This window comes from Odocoileus virginianus, chromosome 18, assembly GCF_023699985.2.
Source record: "Odocoileus virginianus isolate 20LAN1187 ecotype Illinois chromosome 18, Ovbor_1.2, whole genome shotgun sequence".
NCBI lineage: Eukaryota > Metazoa > Chordata > Mammalia > Artiodactyla > Cervidae > Odocoileus > Odocoileus virginianus.
Window position 1 is genome coordinate 49,632,582 of NC_069691.1, and position 19,358 is coordinate 49,651,939.

The window sequence follows — 19,358 nt, forward strand, 5'->3', positions numbered from 1 at the left end:
ACTACTGGAGTGGGTTGCCATTTCATCCTCCAGGGGATCTTCCTGACACAGGGATCGAACCTGCGCCTCTTATGTCTCCTGCATTGACAGGCAGGTTATCACTAGGCTCACCTGAAAAGCCCCACATGCTACACATTTAGCCTAACTGAGAAGATTAACTGAAAAAAGACTAGGAGTAGGATTGAGCTAGATGGATGCTAGCAAGCTGACAATTTTGATTTAAATGAAAGCTAAGTTTGATGTAGTAAATGATAAGCAAATTGATTTCCTGGGGTTGATAAGAGTAATCCTGCTGGGCAGTGTCAGAAGTTTGGGACTGTGACTCCCAGTAAGAGATACAGTTTACACGCACACGGACTGCTCCCCTCACCCCCCACCCCCAGCTGAACAGAAGTTTCATGGAACATTTATCCTTTTTGCATTTAATAGACTTTGAGATTCCATCCAACCTGTCCCTGTCCTGGTCTGTTCTATTCCATCCATCCTATTATTTTAAAAATTTGACTTATGGATGCACTAATTTGATTTTTTTGGGTTGTTGTTCAGTCCTTAAAATGTGTCTGACTCTGTGACCCCATGGGCTTCAGCACACCAGGCTCCTCTGTCCTCCACTATCTCCTGGAGTTTCCTCAAGCTCATATCTTTGAGTCGGTGATGCCACCCAACAGTCTCATCCTCTGTTGCCCCCTTCTTCTCCTACCCTCAGTCTTTCCCAGCATCAGGGTCTTTACCAATGAGTTGGCTCTTTGCATCAGGTGGCCAAAGTATCAGAGGTTCAGCTTCAGCATCAGTCCTTCCAATGAATATTCAGGGTTGATCTCCTTTAGGATTGACTGGTTTGGTCTCCTTGTAGTCCAAGGGACTCTCAAGAGTCTTCTCCAACACCATAATTTGAAAGCATCAATTCTTTGTGTTTGGCCTTATTTATGGTCCAACTCTCACATCTGTACATGACTACCAGAAAAATCATAACTTTGACCATACAGACTACATTGACTAAAATTTGATTTTACAACATGGTAAATTGAAAAAGTACAATTTTCATTTCTATAAGGAAAGGGTATTTTCTTGAGTTTGAGTTGAACAACCATTTAAGGGGTTCAGTGGGAGAAATCCTGAAGTCAGTAGGAACATGGACTAGACCAGCCCTTGGGGTTCTTCCCGATGTAACATCTCAGTGAGTGAGTACCATTTTTGTGACAGGACGTGTATGGGCCTCACTGTGAGGCCACGCTGTGAGTCCAAAACAGAGAGCTGCCAGAAGCCCTTGTGGACGTGAAAACAAGGACACTGCTGAACACATGCAGACCATGCACTGGGCTCTGACCAGGCGCTCAGATCATCCCAGCTTTGGGGTCTGACCTGGGTGAGAAAATGCGGCGAATCTGGCAAAACTCCAGGGATGGCATACTTGGCGGGGAAATGGCAGGGGAAAACAGCACAATGATCCAGTGTTACAGGTTCATCTGTTCTTCTTCAGATTCTTTTCCAGTATAGGTCATTAAAAAATATTGAACTTACGTCCTTGTTGGTTATCTATTTTAATTATAGTAGTATTTATATGTTAATCCCAAGCTCCTAATTTATACCATCCTCCACATTTAACTATAAGTTTTCTTTTTTGTCTGTGAGTCTATTACTATCTTGTCAGTCAGTCAGTTCAGTCGTTCAGTCCTGTCTGACTCATTGCAACACCATGAACCGCAGGACACCAGGCCTCCCTGTCCATCACCAATACCCGGAATTTACTCAAACTCATGTCCTTTGAGTCGGTGATGCCAGCCATCCAACCATCTCATCCTCTGTCGTCCCCTTCTCCTCCTGCCCTCAATCTTTCCCAGCATCAGGGTCCTTTCCTGTGAGTCAGTTCTTTGCATCAGGGGGCCAAAGTATTGGAGTTTCAGTTTTACCATCAGGCCTTCCAGTGAATATTCACGACTGATTTCCTTTAGGATGGACTGGTTGGATCTCCTTGCAGTCCAAGGGACTCTCAAGAGTCTCCTCCAACACCACAGTTCAAAAGCATCAATTTTTCGGTGCTCAGCTTTCTTCACAGTCCAACTCTCACATCCATACATGACCACTGGAAAAACCATAGCCTTGACTAGATGAAACTTTGTTGACAAAGTAATGTCTCTGCTTTTAAATATGCTGTCTAGGTTGGTCATAGCTTTTCTTCCAAGGAGTAAGCGTCTTTTAATTTCATGGCTGCAATCACCATCTGCAGTGATTTTGGAGCCCAAGAAAATAAAGTCTGTCACTGTTTCCATTGTTTCCCCATCTATTTGCCATGAAGTGATGGGACTGGATGCCATGATCTTAGTTTTCTGAATGTTGAGTTTTAAGCCAAATTTTTCACTCTACTCTTTCACTTTCATCAAGGGGCTCTTTAGTTCTTCTTCACTTTCAGCCGTAAGGGTGGTATCATCTGCATATCTGAGGTTATTGATATTTCTCCCAGCGATCTTGATTCCAGCTTGTGCTTCATCCAGCCCAGTGTTTCACATGATGTACTCTGCATATAAGTTAAATAAGCAGGGTGATAATACACAGCCTTGATGTAATCTTTTCCCTATTTGGAACCAGTCTGTTGTTCCATATCCAGTTCTAACTGTTTCTTCCTGACCTGCATACAGATTTCTCAAGAGGCAGGTCAGGTGGTCTGGTATTCCCATCTCTTTAAGAATTTTCCAGAGTTTGTTGTGGCCCACACAGTCAAAGACTTTGGCATAATCAATAAAGCAGAAGCAGACATTTTTCTGGAACTTTCCTGCTTTTTCGATAATCCAGCAAATGTTGGCAATTTGATCTCTGGTTCCTCTGCCTTTTATAAATCCAGCTTGAACATCTGGAAGTTCACGGTTCACGTATTGCTAAAGCCTGGCTTGGAGAGTTTGAAGCATTACTTTACTAGCGTGTGAGATGAGTGCAGTTGTGTGGTAGTTTGAGCATTCTTTGGCATTGCCTTTCTTTGAGATTGGAATGAAAACTGAACTTTTCTGGTCCTGAGTTTTCCAAATTTGCTGACATATTGAGTGCAGCACTTTCACAGCATCGTCTTTTAGGATTTGAAAGAGCTCAACTGAAATTCCATCATCTCCACTAGCTTTGTTCATAGTGATGCTTTCTAAGGCCCACTTGACTTCTCATTCCAGGATGTCTGGCTCTAGGTTGGTGATCACACCATCGTGATTATCTGGGTCATGAAGATCTCTTTTGTATAGTTCTTCTGTGTGTTCTTGCCACCTCTTTTTAGTATCTTCTGCTTCTGTTAGGTCCATACCATTTCTGTCCTTTATTGTGCCCATCTTTGCATGAAATATTTCCTTGGTATCTCTAATTTTCTTGAAGAGATCTGTAGACTTTCCCATTCTATTGTTTTCCTCTATTTCTTTGCATTGATTGCTGAGGAAGGCTTTCTTATCTCTCCTTGCTATTCTCTGGAACTCAGCATTCAAATGGGTATATCTTTCCTTTTCTCCTTTGCTTTAGCTTCTCTTCTTTTCTCAGCTATTTGTAAGGCCTCCTCAGACAACCATTTTGCCTTTTTGCATTTCTTTTTTTGGGGATGGTTTGATCCCTGCGTCCTGCACAAAGTTTTGAACCACTGTCCATGGTTCTTCAGGTGCTCGGTCTGTCAGATCTAATGCCTTGAATCTATTTGTCACTTTCACTGTATAATCGTAAGAGATTTGATATAATGGTAAGGTCATACCTGAATGTTCTAGTGGTTTTCCCTACTTTCTTCAATTTAAGTCTGAATTTGGCAATAAGCAGTTCATGATCTGTGCCACAGTCAGCTCCTGGTCTTGTTTTTGCTGACTGTATAGAACTTCTCCATCTTTGACTGCAAAGAATATAATCATTCTGATTTCAGTATTGACCATCTGGTGATGTCCGTGTATAGAGTCTTGTGTTGTTGGAAGAGGGTGTTTGCTATGACCAGTGCGTTCTCTTGGCAAAACTCTATTAGCCTTTGCCCTGCTTCATTCTGTACTCTAAGGCCAAATTTGCCAGTTACTCCAGGTATTTCTTGACTCCCTACTTTTGCATTACTATCTTGTACATAAGTACAATTGTATCATTTTTTAAAGATTCTACATATAAGTGACATGATGTGATATTTGTCTTTCTCTGTCCTACTTCACTTAGTATGATGATCTCTAGGTCCGTCCATGTTGCTATAAATGGCATTATTTCATTCTTTTTTATGGCTGTATAATATTCCATTGTATATATGTACCACATCTTCTTTATCTATTCCTCCGCCGATGGACATTTAGCTTGCTTCCATGTCTTGTCTATTATAAAAAGTGCTGCTATGAACATAGGGGTGAGTGTACTTTTTTGAATTAGAGTTTTGAAATATCCATATGACCATGTTGGCTCTTAACCTGAAAGCTCATCATATTTTCACATAACCCTTAGAGGATGAAGTTCAAACTCTTTGAAACATAAAGAACTTTCCACCCTCTGACCTTTGCCATATTTTCCAACTGCATCCCTTCCCCTTTAGTTTATGTTCTAGCAACAGCAAAATATTTGTAAGTTGCTAAGAGAGTAAATCTTAGAAGTTTTCATCACAAGAAAAAATTCAGTAACTATGTTTGGTCCCTTGTACAGCAAGGAGATTAAACCATTCAATCTGAAAGGAAACCTGAATACTCATGGGAAGGACTGATGCTGAAGCTGAAGCGCCAATACTTTGGCCACCTGATTCGAAGAGCTGACTTATTAGAAAAACCCTGATGCTGGGAAAGATTGAGGGCAGGTGGAGAAGGGGATGACAGAAGATGAGATGGTTGGATGGCATCACTGACTCGATGGACATGCGTTTGAGTGAACTCCGGGAGTTGGACTCCAGGGAGGCCTGGAGTGCTGTGGTTCATGGGGTTGCAAAGAGTCGGACACAACTGAGCATCTGAACAATGAAAACAACAAACTATGTTTAGTGGTGAATATTAACTAAACTTGTTGGGGTTATCATTTCATAATAGATACAAACATTGAGCCAACATGTTGTATAACTGAAACAAATTACTGTATGTCAATTAGACCTCAATGTAAAAAACTGTAGCTCCTTGAACTAGTCAGGTTGTATGTATTTTCCCACCTATGGTTTTGTTCATGAGAGGCCCTCTGGCTGGAAGGCCCGCATTCACCAGATCGCCTAAGAAGCCATCTCTCTGAGCCTCTCCTTCCCTCCCACCCCCCACCTTATTTCATCATGGTTGTCCACTTATGTTTCTGTAGCCTTCACTGGTCAGTGAGACCCCAAATGGCAGGAGCCATATCTTCATCTTTGTGTTTCCAGCACCCAGAACAATTCATGACATTTAATTCATGTCCAGTAAAATTTCTATCGCATAAATAAAAACTTGAACTCATTATATTAATGGAAAGTGCACTGGAATAACTCAAGAGGAACTAATTATATTAGTCTTTTCGGTTTCTCAAATGAATTTGTTTTGTTTGTGTCTAATTATTAATACAGCAATATCAACAATAATCATTTTTTGAGCTTTCAATTTCTATGATTCTCAGCTCAGTTACCTATTGTTGGAATAACAATGTCCTGGCCTATAAACCTGTCATGGATTAAATTTTATGTTATTTAAATGTCACAAATCTTGGTACCGTAAGCGGTGCGGGTATTGGTGGCTGTGCCTGGTCTATCCATTTTGCACTTTGTCACTTTTCCTGTTTTTGTACCTGCAGAAGCCAGAGCTGGAAGGCGCTGTGCTCATTACCCTGTCCTTCGTTACCCAGCTGGCCTGCAGAGGTGGGTGGGCGGTCCGCTGTCACACTCCAGGAGTCCAGGCTTGTGTGTGCTTCCATAGACAGTGTTTTCTTTTTACTTTCTTATTGTTTCCTTTCCTCTCATTGTAGGTTAGTTGCTAAGTCCTGTCCCATTCTGTTTTGACCCCATGGACTGTAGCCTGGCAGGCTCTTCTGTCCATGGGGTTCTCCAGGCAAGAGCACTGAAGTGGGTTGCCATTTCCTTCTCCAGGGGATCTTCCCAGACCAGGGATTGAACCACATCTCCGGCATTGGCTGGTGGATTCTTAACCACTAGACCACCGGGGAAGCCCTCTCCATGGTCTTTGAAATGCTCTCTCCTGCCACATAACTTATCCTAATTGTTGCATGGAACCAACCAGGCCCTGACTGGTCTCATTTCTGAGACCTGCAATCCTGTGCAGTTATATCAAAGCAGAAACAAGCAGACATCATGCAGGTACCTGACGGTTTGGAAACCTTTGGGCTGCTCCTCACTGACAAGAAATATTCAGATTTTATCCAGGTTCCTGACTTGTTTCCAGCCTGAAAGTCCTCACTCTTGAAGTACACTGATGTTGGTTTCTCCACTCTCTTCTGTACTCTAGATTCAGGATGATGTATAGGTTACACTTCCCGGCTTTGATGTTAACGTGGCACGCACAGCGCTGCCCGAGCCTGGACTGTATCACACAAAAGCACAGTCCTGCTGGTGGTTCAGTCGCTCAGTCGTGTCTGACTCTTGGTGATGCGTGGACTGCAGCCCGCGAGGCTCCTCCGTCCACGGGATTCTCCAGGCAAGAGTACTGGAGTGGGTTGCCATGTCCTTCTCCAGGGGATCTTCCTTCATTGAGTAATGAATATACATTGAGTATAAATCGAATAAAATGAAGAGTTAATTACTGGAAAAAAAGGCAGTTTGTGATGTTTGAACCTCCACGTCAATATACAATGATACGTGTTTCAAATAAGATTGATTTTCACCTCCTGTCAGCCTTGTTTGATCGCCTTGCTTTCAGAGACCAGGGAGAATGGAAATCTTCATTGATTCATGTCAATGAATGGCAGGAGCCACTACAATATTGTAAAGTAATTAGCCTCCAATTAAAATTAAAAAAGAAAAAGAGCCCTGTGAAGTGGTCTTTTGTGCCTCTTAGATAGCTGTCTGCTTATCTAGTGCTGCCCTCTGGTGACTATTTCTTGAATTACATGCCACAGGTTTTTGCAGGTTTGCCTGGCCCTGGTGGCTCAGCAGGAAAGAATTCCCTGCCGATGCAGGAGACAGGGGTTCCATCCTGGGGTGGGGAAGATCCCCTGGAGAAGGAAATGGAAACCCACCCTAGTATTCTTGCCTGGTACATCCCATGGACAGAGGAGCCTGGTGGGCTACAGTCTATGAGGTTGCGAAAGGGTCAGACATGACTTAGTGACTAAACGACAAGGGAAGGACTTGCACTGTAGCGTGCTTTATTTATATTTATTTTCACCCATCAAATGAAGTTTGCAGCCCAGAGCATATTTCACTCTAGCACATTCCATGGGATGGAGATGTTAAACGTGATCCGGTCATTCAGGTATGTCTGCCTCCTTCAGATCAACCAGCTGGACAGGCGTGTCTCCTGGTTGGGCTGAACAGAGACAGTGGAGAAGAACTGAACTCAACAGAGACAGACTTTCCTCCTAGCATCCTCCTTTTCCTTTTTGAGAATGTCCTCTTCTCCTCTAGACGCCAGCCTTACTGCTTGGCCATGAGGCCCTCTCTCTTGCTCCTAGGCTGCAGGCAGAATTGCTTCATGGAGGAAACGGGTAGACACTGTCCCCTGTCCTAGTCACAGAGGATAAAAATCCCCTGGGAATGGCTACCCACTCAGTGTTCTTGCCTGGAAAATTCGACGGACAGTGCAGCCTGGCGGGCTACAGTCCGTGGGGTTGCAAAGGGTCGGACACGACTGAGCGACTGACACAGAGAGGAGAAGGAAGGCAAGTCAGCCTCTGCTGATGGCCCACGCCTGCCAGTGAACCCCAAGCTGCAGGGCCTTCCTTAAAATCATCTGATACTCTCCATAGATGCAGGCTGGGTTTGGAGCGTGTGTGCTCAGTCGTGTCCGACTCTTTTGCGACCCCATGGACTGTAGCCCACCAGGCTCCTCTGTCTGTGGGATTCTCCAGGCAAGAATACTGGAGTGGGTTGCCATTCCCTTCCCCAGAGAACCTTCCCCACCCAGGGATGGAACCTGGGTCTCTGGAGTTTCACGCATTGGCAGGTGGATTCTTCACCACTGAGCCACCCATCGGCAAAGTCCCTGGTTTAGGGATTGATGGAGTAGATTCTGGGCTGTGCTCTGGACTTGGCTTAGTGCAACAGTTTTCCTAAATTGGCTGCTCTGTGCTGGGGCGGGGCAGGAGCGGGTGAGGAGAGGGGAAGGTTGACTCATCCAGTCTCATCACGCCCAATAACTCTTGGAGATCCCGGGTTGGGCGAGGTGGAGGCTTATACTAACGTAGCATTAGTCAATTATGAGACGGACCCTTGAGAAGCTGGAGGACAGAACTGATGCGACACTGGAAACTGCTTGTCTGCTCTTGGTTTTCCTAAGAGAAGCATTAGACACAGTTTTGGGAAACAGAAGGCCCAAGCAGGACATGAGATCTTGAACTTGGGATGTATCCTTTTGTAGACAGAGTAGGAGGTATAGGGTAGGGAGAAGGGCTTTAATTGTATCTGTACATTTTTTTTTTCTTCTAAAAAAATACGGCAATAGCTATAGATACTCGTTCAGTCTGTGTGATGAGTACATGAGGATGTGTTGTTAAATTTCTTATAGTTTCCTGTTTGAAAGATTTTATAATTTAAAACAATAAAAAGGGGCAGGCACAATTATTCCTCAGTCTTTGCTCTTTTACAGGTGACTCAGGGCGAGGAAAGCCCCTTACCAGGACTGTTATGTTTCAGAGACAGTCAGGAACCACACCTCACTTAATAAACTGAGCTGCTCTGAAATGTTTTTTTTTGAGCACAAGCGGTAAATAGTCTTAAAGCATGGCTTCCCTGCTTGCTTGGTGGCTCAGCGGTAAGGAGTCTGCCTGCTCATGCAGGAGATGCAGGTTTAATCCTGGGTCAGGAAGATCCCCTGGAGGAGGAAATGGCAACCCACTCCAGTATTCTTGCCTGGAGACTCCCAAGGACAGAGGAGCCTGGCGGGCTCCAGTCCTTGGGGTTGAGTCGGACACGATCGAGAGACTAAACAGCAGGTCTTTAAAGCATCCCACGTGGTCCTCGCTGGGGTGTTCCTGCCTCTGAGCTATCGTTTGTGTGTGAGACCACACATTGCTGCTACAAGGACAGGTGTATGTAAAGCAAGCTTTTCAAGCAGCCAGAGGGGGAAATAAGCTTAGAGAAAGTCCCCCAAACTGACAGAATCACCAAGTCCTTCCATAAAAACATGACATCTGCGCAGGAGAGTTGTAACAGTCTACAAAGTTTTCATGGTTTGAAAAACTATCGTTCTGGGGAAGGAAACAGAAGACTAGGGTCACAATCAACATTTCTTCACCACCCTTCTATTCTATTCTCTCTCTCTCTTTTTTTTTTTGACACCATATGGCTCACGGGATCTTAGTTCCTCGACCAGAGATTGGACCTGTACGGCCAGCAGTGGGAGCATGAGCGTGGAGCCTTAACCACTGTACCGCCCTGAAATGCCAGCATCCTTTCTTTAAAGCCCATTTTAATACCTGATCTCAATGGATGACCATGACTGCCCTGAGAGGAAGCTGGAGCGAAGAAGGGGTTCCCTTGACCGCAGAGCTAGGTGGTGACCTCCCAGCTCCCTCTGGAGATCTATTCCCACACTGTCCCCTGCCGGTACAGCCCCCCGCCCCCAGTCCCAGGACGCACCTGCTCATGAGACCAGGTCCTCTCAGAACCGTCCTTGACACAGATGTCCAGCCTTAGCTCGGTCCCCGTGGCTCCATGCTTGCTGTCCACGCAGAGGTTTGCTGCCACGTTTCGAAGCTGTGGAGAGAAGGAAAGATGAGGATGGAGTTGTTTTTTTATTGTACCCCTGGCTCCTGGCAATCCTGGTGGAGATTCAGCAGGTGTTTTTTTTTTTTAAATTATTTAATCCCATGATGATTGGATGGTGCCTTAAATTCGTATGGAGAGAAATTGGAGAATTAAATATCACATGGGCCAGTCTACATGTCAAAGAACATGAGAAGACTGGGCTGCAAAACCACAGTGAGACTCTGAGTGAAACTGCAGTCTAGAAACAAGGACACAGAGCTCATGACTTCTGTAAGATGGGAGATTTTTTCCTTTCGGGCGGTTCTTTAACTCATAACTGGTCATCTTTCTGCTTCAAAGCATTGTCTCCTATCGCCACGTTAGCTAGGTTAGCTAGGAGAGAGCTCCAGTATGAGGAGAGTGTCCCAAGTAGAAGGTGTGAGGAAAAGGTCACTGTGCAGGGGGTGGTCACCTGACGCCCCCTGGTGGCCTGGGATGGACCTATCGTCCTGCTTTTAGCATTTCTCCTGGATGATAAATTAAAAAGTGCCATCCAGTAGGCCTGAATGGATATAAGGGTTGGACCAAAAAAAGGCTGAGCACCAAAAAAAGGCTGAGCACCAAAAAATGGATGCTTTCAAACTGTGGTGCTGGAGAAGACTCTTGAGAATCCCTTAGACAGCAAGGAGATCAAACTAGTCAATCCTAAAGGAAATCAACCCTGAATATTCATTGGAAGGATTGATGCTGAAGCTGAAGCTCCAGTACTTTGGCCACCTTGTGTGAAGAACTGACTCATTAGAAAAGACCCTGATGCTGGCAAAGATTGAAGGCAGGAGGAGAAGGGGGAAACAGAGGAGAAGATGGTTGGATGGCATCACTGACTCAATGGATATGAGTTTAAGCAAACTCTGGGAGGTAGTGAAGGACAGGGAAGCTTGGAGCGCTGCAACCCATGGGGTCACCGAGTCGGACACAACTTAGTGACTGAACAGCAACAGCGAAAGAGTACTAGGAAAACGGGAAAGACAGTAACTATCCGTGCACTCCGTGACCGGATGAAGATTCGCTACCTCAGGGATCCCCAACCTTCAGGATCTAAGGCCTGGTGATCTAAGCTGGAGCTGATTTAGTAACAATAGAAATAAAGTGCACAATAAATGTACTGTGCTTGAATCATCTCAAAACCCCCTCCCCTCTGGTCTGTGTAAAAACCGTCTTCCACAAAACTGGTGCCAAAAAGTTTGGGGACCGCTGCTCTACATCATGTAGAGGGACTTTGAAAAGTTATAGCATAAGAAAAAAAATGACTTAATCATTCTGCAAATATTGTAGTAAAGAACTGAATGGACTTTCCTGGTAGCTCAGCTGGTAGAGAATCCGCCTGCAATGCAGGAGACCCCGTTTGATTCCTGGGTTGGGAAGATCCACTGGAGAAGGGATAGGCTACCCACTCCAGTATTCTTGGGCTTCCCTGGTAACTCAGCTGGTAGAGAATCTGCCTGCAATTCAGGAGACCTGGGTTCTATCCCCGGGTCAGGAAGATCCTCTGGGGGAGGTCATGGCAACCCACTCCAGAATTCTTGCCTGGAGAATCCCCATGGATGGAGGAGAAAGCTACAGTCCATTGGTTTGCAAGGAGTCTGACACGACTGAGCGACTAAGCACAGCACAGCAGGAAGAACTGAATAGTTAGCGGTGGGGAAGTGGTGAAAAGTATCAACAGCAGAAATGGCAACAGAAAAAAGTCTGGACATGGGTGCATCCCTACGTCAAATCTTCCCGCCCGGAGCCTCCACCGGGCCTCCTGCCGCCATCAGGACATGTCCTGTAGCACAGCTGGACCGTGTGTATGGTCACGGAGCTGTGCGTGCTCAGATGGGTGCGAGGACCTTGGTCCTTTTCATGTCTCTACAGGGTCCTATGTTGTAACAGTCCTTTCAGGTCCTGCTAAGAATGGAAGCAAGAACAGGATGTACCCGAGGCATCATTTTAGACACAGTTCTTTTGCCCAGAATGAGTAGATAGGGAGTCTCTCCAGCACAGAATGATGCCTGAATGGGGCCTGATCCTACCGGGCTGGGGCGGTGAGGCAGAGAGGTTATGTGACGTACTGGATATCACAGTCAAATAAGTGATGCTGGGACACAGTGTGGTAGGCACATGGGCTGTTTCATCTCCACTTACTTAGTTTTTTTAGTTTTTATTTATTTATTTAAACTTGGCTGCCTTGGGTCTTTGATTTTTTGTGTGTGGGCTTTCTCTAGTCCAGTGCACAGGCTGCTCATTGCAGTGGCTTCTCTTGTGGCTCCTGGGCTCTAGAGCTCAGGCTCAGTAGTTGCGGCGCACGGGCTGAGTTGCATGTGGATCTTCCCTGACCAGGGATGGAACCCGTGTCCCCTGCACTGGCAGGCAGATTCTTAACCACTGGGCCACCAGGGAAGTCCTCCACTTACTATAGGAGTCAGTTCAGTTCAGTTCAGCCGCTCAGTCGTGTCCGACTCTTTGCGACCCCATGGACTGCAGCACGCCAGGCCTCCCTGTCCATCACCAACTCCCGGAGTTTACTCAAACTCATGTCCATTGAGTTGGTGACACCATCCAACCATCTCATCCTCTGTCATCCCCTTCTCCTCCCGCCTTCAATCTTTCTCAGCATCAGGGTCTTTGCAAATGAGTCAGCTCTTCGCATCAGGTGGCCAAAGTATTGGAGTTTCAGCTTCAGCATCAGTCCTTCCAATGAACACCCAGGACTGATCTCCTTTAGGATAGACTGGTTGGATCTCCTTGCAGTCCAAGGGACTCTCAAGAGTCTACTCCAACACCACAGTTCAAAAGCATCAATTCTTTCGTGCTTGGCTTTGTTTATAGTCCAACTGTCACATCCATATGTGACTACGGGAAAAACCATAGCCCTGACTAGAAGGACCTTTGTTGGCAAAGTAATGTCTCTGCTTTTTGAAATGTTGTCTAGGTTGGTCATAACTTTTCTTCCAAGGAGCAAGCGTCTTTTAATTTCATGGCTGCAATCACCATCTGTAGAGATTTTGGAGCCCAAGAAAATAAAGTCTGCCACCGTTTCCCCATCTATTTGCCATGAAGTGATGGGACCAGATGCCATGATCTTAGTTTTCTGAATGTTGAGTTTTAAGCCAACTTTTTCACTCTCCTCTTTCACTTTCATCAAGAGGCTCTTTATTTCTTCTTTGCTTTCAGCCACGATAGGAGTAGAGGCTGGTACAGGGTTGTTCAGGAGGGAATCAAGGTGGTGGATACCATATTCCTTATTCAGGAAACTTGGCGACAGCTGGGTCCACCCTCTGCTGCTGGACCAGTGCTCTCAGGTGTCTTTCCATAACAACAGGGGGTGTGAAATCATGGATGACACAGGGTGGTAGCTCTGAACCTGGTTTGGCCTACACACTTCTCCGAGAATCCAAGGAGAGCTAAGGAGACTCTTGCGAAAACAAAGGAACTGGAAGTGGACATACACAAGCACTTTTGTATTCACTTTTCTGGATGCCATAGGCTCCACATTTGAACCCGAATGATGGAAAATGCGTGCCGCCTCCATACCCATCCCACAAAAGTACTACCTCCCTTTTCTTTTTTTTTTGCTGTACCACACTCACGGTTGGCTTTCCAAGTGGCTCATTGATTAAGAAACTGTCTGCAACGCAGGAGACTTGGGTTCCATCCCTGGGTCAGGAAGATCCCCCGGAATGGCAACCCACTGCAGTATTCTTGCCTGAAGAATCCCTTGGACAGAAGAGTCTGGCAGGCTGTAGTCCACAGAGTTGACAAGAGTTGGAAATGACTGAAGTGACTTAGCACACTCGCATGCACACACAACATGTGGGATCTCAGTTCCCTGACCACGGATTGAACCCGAGCCCCTTGCAGTAGAAACATAGGGTCTTAAGCACTGGACCACCAGGGAAGTCCCACCCACTTCCTCTCAGTCTCCTGGGAGATCCGGACGGGCAGGACATGAACTTGGCCGTGTCAGCGAGTGCCCCAGTTACTCCCACTTCCTTCACCTTTTCTCCACCTCCTCAATCAAGCACCAGGGAGGAATTTCACTGTAGAACTTGGGGAGCCAAGCTTAAAAGAGGCATTTTTGGGGATCAATTCCCAGGTGTGTGATTGAGTTTATTAGGTGAAAGAGAAGTGGCCCGATGGGTGGAAGTCTGAGTTTGCATCATTCTGTGGGGTCCAGCATCCTTCAACGCCTGTCTGATCTCAACCAGGACCAGGCTTTCGGTTTCTTAAAGCTGCTTCACTGGGGTGAAGCTGTCTAAAGCTGTCTTCACCCAGACAGAACTCTGGGAAGAGCTCTCTTTATTCTTGGCCAGTGAACTCACAGACTCTCTATCCTTAGAGATCTGCTGTCTGCTCAGTCATGTCCGACTCTTTGCGACCCCAGGGACTGTAGCCCACCAGGCTCCACTGTCCATGGGATTCTCTAGGCAAGAATACTGGAGTGGGTCGCCGTGCCCTCCTGCAGGACATCTTCCCAACCTGGGATCTTCCCGACCTGCATCTCCTGCACTCCCAGGTGGACCCTTTACCCACTGAGCCGTTTGGAAAGCCCAGTGTCAACTGACGGCGAAGGCACCTTCAGGGCACTCCTGTTCCCACCCTGAGTCCAGGTGCAGGGGACAGCAGCTGCTGTTGGTTTACGGCCATGTGGCTGCGGAGGGACCAGCTGCACAGGCTCTGCTCTTGGACGAGGAGGACGTGAGGCAAAAAAGACGAAAAAGGATGTGGGCCACCCAGGGAGGCTGGGCAGCGGATCTGCCAGTCCTGCCCAAAGCTGTCAGGGTGCCTAGTTCTCTTGCTAAATGCTGTGAATGTGAAAGGCCTCTGGCAGGGGGTAGAGGAAACCATTTTCTGAACTCTCAAATGTTCTAAACTCTCATTCAAATGGCATCTGTGTAGACAATGGGGTAAATGGCTTTGGAAACCAAATTTCAAGTTCCAAAGGCATAATTGTCCACATCTGTGTAAATTTCAGCCCCTTGCTGTGCCAGAGAAGGGCCACGGAGAGTCCAGCGGAGGATAAGGTTGGCACCTGCACTCTAACCTGTCCTGCCACTCTGCTCATGCCCACCTCTTCAATTCACACCCCATCCTCGGCTCACAAATGTGACTCCATCACAATGAGCTGGTGAGTAAAACCGCAACAGAACAGACCCTAATGCTTGCTTATACTTTTGAATAAAGTTTTCTTTCTAAAGGAAAGTAAACAAGAAAAGAACACAGATGATTTCAGCTTTTCCACCATGGGCTCGTGTATCTGCAGCTAAAGGAAAAGCAGTTCACACAAGCACACACAAATGCACACACATACACACACATCTAGGATGGGGACACTGCCTCTTCTGGGACAGAAAAGGGCTGCTCTGTTCCCCCACCATCCAGCGTGGAGACTCGGCAGCATGAAAATCACCTAAGGGGACCGAGAGACTTGGAGCAGGATTAGAGAGTGAGGCGGTGCTTGACTAGGAACAGGGAAGAAACAGGAGAAAAATGGGGCCAAAGGGACTCGGGACGTGAGACAGGATTACAGGGATGATCTCCTGGGGGCAAGGATTAGGAGGTTTGGCGGAGAGTGAAGGCTGGCTTAGGTCGGCAGGAGAATGCAGGCTTGGCTGGAACCTGGGCTTTCCCTTCCTGACACGGGAGGTTTTATGAAAGAGGTTCCAGAGAAGGGGCATGGGGAATAAACATCGAGGTGGCTGGCAGGTGGGGATGGATAATTCAGTTGGTGGTCAAAGAGAGACCAGCTCAACGAACACAGGAGTGGGGTTTGCTCTCGCCCCTCCATAGACTTGGGGTTTTTAAGTGAGAAGTAGTGGGTTCATGATTCATTCAACAAACATTAAGTAAGTACCTGGATGTCCCAGGCACTATGCTAGATATTGTATACAGTGGAAAATAAAAAAGGATTTGTGAATGAAATAGTGAAGATGATGAAAAGATACAATTTTCCAGTTATAAAATGAAAAAGTTTTGGGAATGTGACCTATAGCATGGTCACGACAGTTACCAATTCTGTGCTGTATGTACTAAGACAGTGGGTCTTAAATGCTTGCATTGCAAGAAAATTAGTAATTCCATGGTGACAGATGTTAACTAGACTTATTGTGGTGATTGTTTTGTAATACAAACAAATAGTTTTGTAGTACAAACATCAAATCATTGTGTGGACACCTGGAAGTAAATAGATCATGTTGTTGTTGTTCAGTTGCTGAGTCATGTCTAACTCTGCGACCCCATGGACTGCAGCACACCAGGCTTCCCTGTCCTCCCAGAGGACACTGTCCTCTGTCTCTTTCCTCTGGCACTGTCCACTCTCTCCCAGAGTCTGCTCAAACTCCTGTCCATTGAGTCAGTGATGCCATCAAGTCATCTTATCCTCTGTGGCTCCCTTCTCCTCCTGCCCTTGATCTTTCCCAGCATCTTTTCTCCAATGAGTCAGCTCTTTGCAACAGGTGGCCAAAGTACTGGAGCTTCAGCTTCATTCCTTCTAATTAAGGATTGATCTCCTTTAGGATTGACTGGTTTGAACTTCTTGCTGTCCATGGGGCTCTCAAGAGTCTTCTCTAGCACTACAATTCAAAAGCATCAATTCTTCAGCATTCGGCCTTCCTTATGCTCCAATTCTCACATCCATATATGACTACCAAAAAACCCATAGCTTTGACTATACAGACCTTTGCCAGCAAAGTGATATCTCTGCTTTTCAATACACTGGCTAGGTTATAGGTCAATTTTATTTCAGTTTTAAAAATTCAGAAAAATACATTTGAATTCAACCCCCCAGAAAAGTCTGTCCCCTCCTTTGAAAGCACATCTAGTCGCCTGTCATCCCCGAAGTCCTGACACGTCAGGGCCAGTGGTTCCTGAGCCTCCTTCTGGCAGGGTGTCCTCACTGGACTGGGTGGGTCTAGGGGAGAGGACCCCTAGGGTCATTCCCAGGTAGGGTCAACTGCAGAGATGTACATAGCTTGGCTGATGGACTCCAAAAACTGTTGCTTCATGATTCTCATTTTTCAGCGATTGACAGCATTTCAGGACGGTCCTGTCTGTGATCATTTATTTTTTTCATTCTCGGAAAGCTGTGATATTTTTGGTCCCCACAGGATGCTGTAGCACAGAGAGAATTTTGCAGGCATCTCTGCTGCCAATACACCAGACTGGGCCAACTTTCTTTCAGGGTCTTGAAACTTTTTTGAATTTTACTAGAAAAATGGGGAAAGGATTTCTCTTCTGAGAGCTCATGAACCTCTTTTTTTCTCTCTCTTTTTTTTTAATAAATTCAGCTTTTATTGAGGTATAATTGATATATAAAATTAGATATTTACCATATACATTGTGGTGAGTTAATACATGTATACTTTGTGAAATGATTTTTCTTGTGAAGTTAATTAACACAGTCACATATTTATCTTTTTTTTTTTCTTGAGAACATTTCAGTTCTCCTTGCTTCTTCTTCTTGTTTAGTTGCTCAGTTGTATCTACTCTTTGTGACCCTATGGACTGTAGCCCACCAGGCTCCTCTGTCCATGGGATACTCCAGGCAAGAATACTGGAGTGGGTTGCCGTTTCCTTCTCCAGGGGATCTTCTGATGCAGCGATTGAACCGCTATCTCCTGCATTGGCACGTCAGTTCTTTACCACCGAACCACATGGGAAGCCCCTCCCTGCTTAGCTAGTGTGAGTTATACAGTTCGGTGTCATCAAGTATAGTCAGTATGTTTTACATGAAACTTTCAGACTGGGTTTGTCCTATTCCGGCCTTGAATTGTGCTACCCACAATGAAGCCCAGCACATGTTAGGGGTGACCCACCAGTTGAACAGTTACTTGGCTTTGAATCTCTGCTACCCTACACACCTGCCCCGGGATTGTTCTAACTTTGAGATCAGAAATCTCCACCTGGATGGCTCATCAAAGGGGCCGCGAGGGGCGTGGCCGTCTGCTGGTTGCCCTGGTAACCCCGGAGCGGACCAGGTGTCAATCCCCCATGAGGGGCGTTCTCCCCCAATCCCCACCCCCACGCCCCACCCCCACTCCGCCCGCCCTGCCCTGGGGCGCTGGCGGCCGCCCTGTCCCGCCTGCGGTCCACTGCATACAGTGGGGTGCCTGTTGTCCCGGGACCCTGCTTCAGACAGGTAAGCTCCCTCTTCTATGAACCGCTGATGTCTCTGTCACTGACCGCGGCTGTTCTTCCCTCTTAAAGCTGGGCTTCTGGGTGCAGCCCAACAAATTGGCGGAGCAGACCGGAGACTGAGGAAACGCCCAGGAGCACCAAAATGTTGGGAAATTAGGACGGAGGCTGGCAGGTTACCGGTGTAATCCCGCTGTGGTCATCCACTGACACAGGTCTTGAGAGCTAGGGGTGAGGGGGGACCCCAGGGTGCCATCCGCTAGTACTGGGGTCCTGTGGTGGCTGACCGTGACGGCTGGGCACTGCCAAGAGTACAAGAACCCCTAGACGCCCTCAGGCGGTGGTGGAGATTCTGGGGAAAGCGAAGTTAGGCAGTAAGGCAGTGGACGCACCTCTGGGCTGGCCATGCCTTTTTTTTTTTTTTAATTTTTAAAAACATTTCTTTTAAAAGTTTATTTATTTATGGCTGCGCTGGGTCTTCATTTGCGGCTCAGGCTTTCTCTAGCTGAGACTAGTGGGGGCTGCCCTCTAGTGGTGGAGCACGGGCAGACTTGTCCCGCCGCGTGTGGGATCTTCCCAGGTCGGGGGTCAAACCCGTGTCTCCTGTGGTGGCCGGCAGAGGCTTATCCTCTGAGCCACCTGGGAATCTGGTGGCTTTTTTTTTTTTTAAACTGGCTGTGCCAGGTCTTAGTTGCAACGTGCAGGATCTAGTTCCCTGACCAGGGATTGAACCTGGGCCCCCTGCACTGGGGGTGAGGAGTATTTGCCACTGGACCACCCTGGCCATTGCTTTTTATTTTAAGAACGGCCACAGGTGCTGAGCAAAGCTTAACTTAAACGTGGGTTCCTGTTTCTCTGAAAGTGAGGCATATGTATTAATGATGCTGGGAAAGATTGAAGGCAGGAGGAGAAGGGGGTGACAGAGATGTTTGGATGGCATTGTCAGAAGATCCTCTGACCAACCCTGAGGAAATCTGGTACACTAATGGGAGCAGCTTTGTCTTAGATGGAAAAAGAAGAGCCGGGTATGCAGTCGTCTCCAATTTAGAGACCATGGAGGCTAAGCCTCTGCCGCCAGGTACTTCAGCCCAATTGGCTGAGCTCATAGCCCTGACTCAAGCTTTAGAGCTGGGAAAAGGAAAAAGAATAGCCATTTACACTGACTCCAAGTATGCCTTTCTGGTGCTACATGCACATGCAGCTATTTGGAAAGAAAGGGGCCACTTGACCACCCGAGGGTCCCCAATCAAATATGGTGATCAAATCCTTAGACTCTTGGAAGCAGTCCATCTGCCTGCTGAGGTTTCAGTCTCCCGCTGTAAAGGACACCAAAAAGGGAACACAGAAGTGGCAGGAGGGAACCAGGCAGCTGATCAGGCAGCTAAGAGAGCAGCGTTAC

The 19,358-nt window shown here is 46.6% G+C and overlaps 1 protein-coding gene across 2 annotated transcripts in view; it reads right to left on the bottom strand.

Moving 5' to 3' along the window:
- Positions 1–19,358, bottom strand: part of GALNTL6 (polypeptide N-acetylgalactosaminyltransferase like 6) — a 1,391,757-nt gene that overhangs the window by 19,866 nt on the left and 1,352,533 nt on the right. For both annotated transcript variants that reach the window (XM_070480689.1, XM_070480690.1), the window contains one exon: positions 9,677–9,793. In XM_070480689.1, coding sequence (XP_070336790.1) covers positions 9,677–9,793 — 117 coding nt within the window. The remainder of the gene's footprint in view (positions 1–9,676; positions 9,794–19,358) is intronic.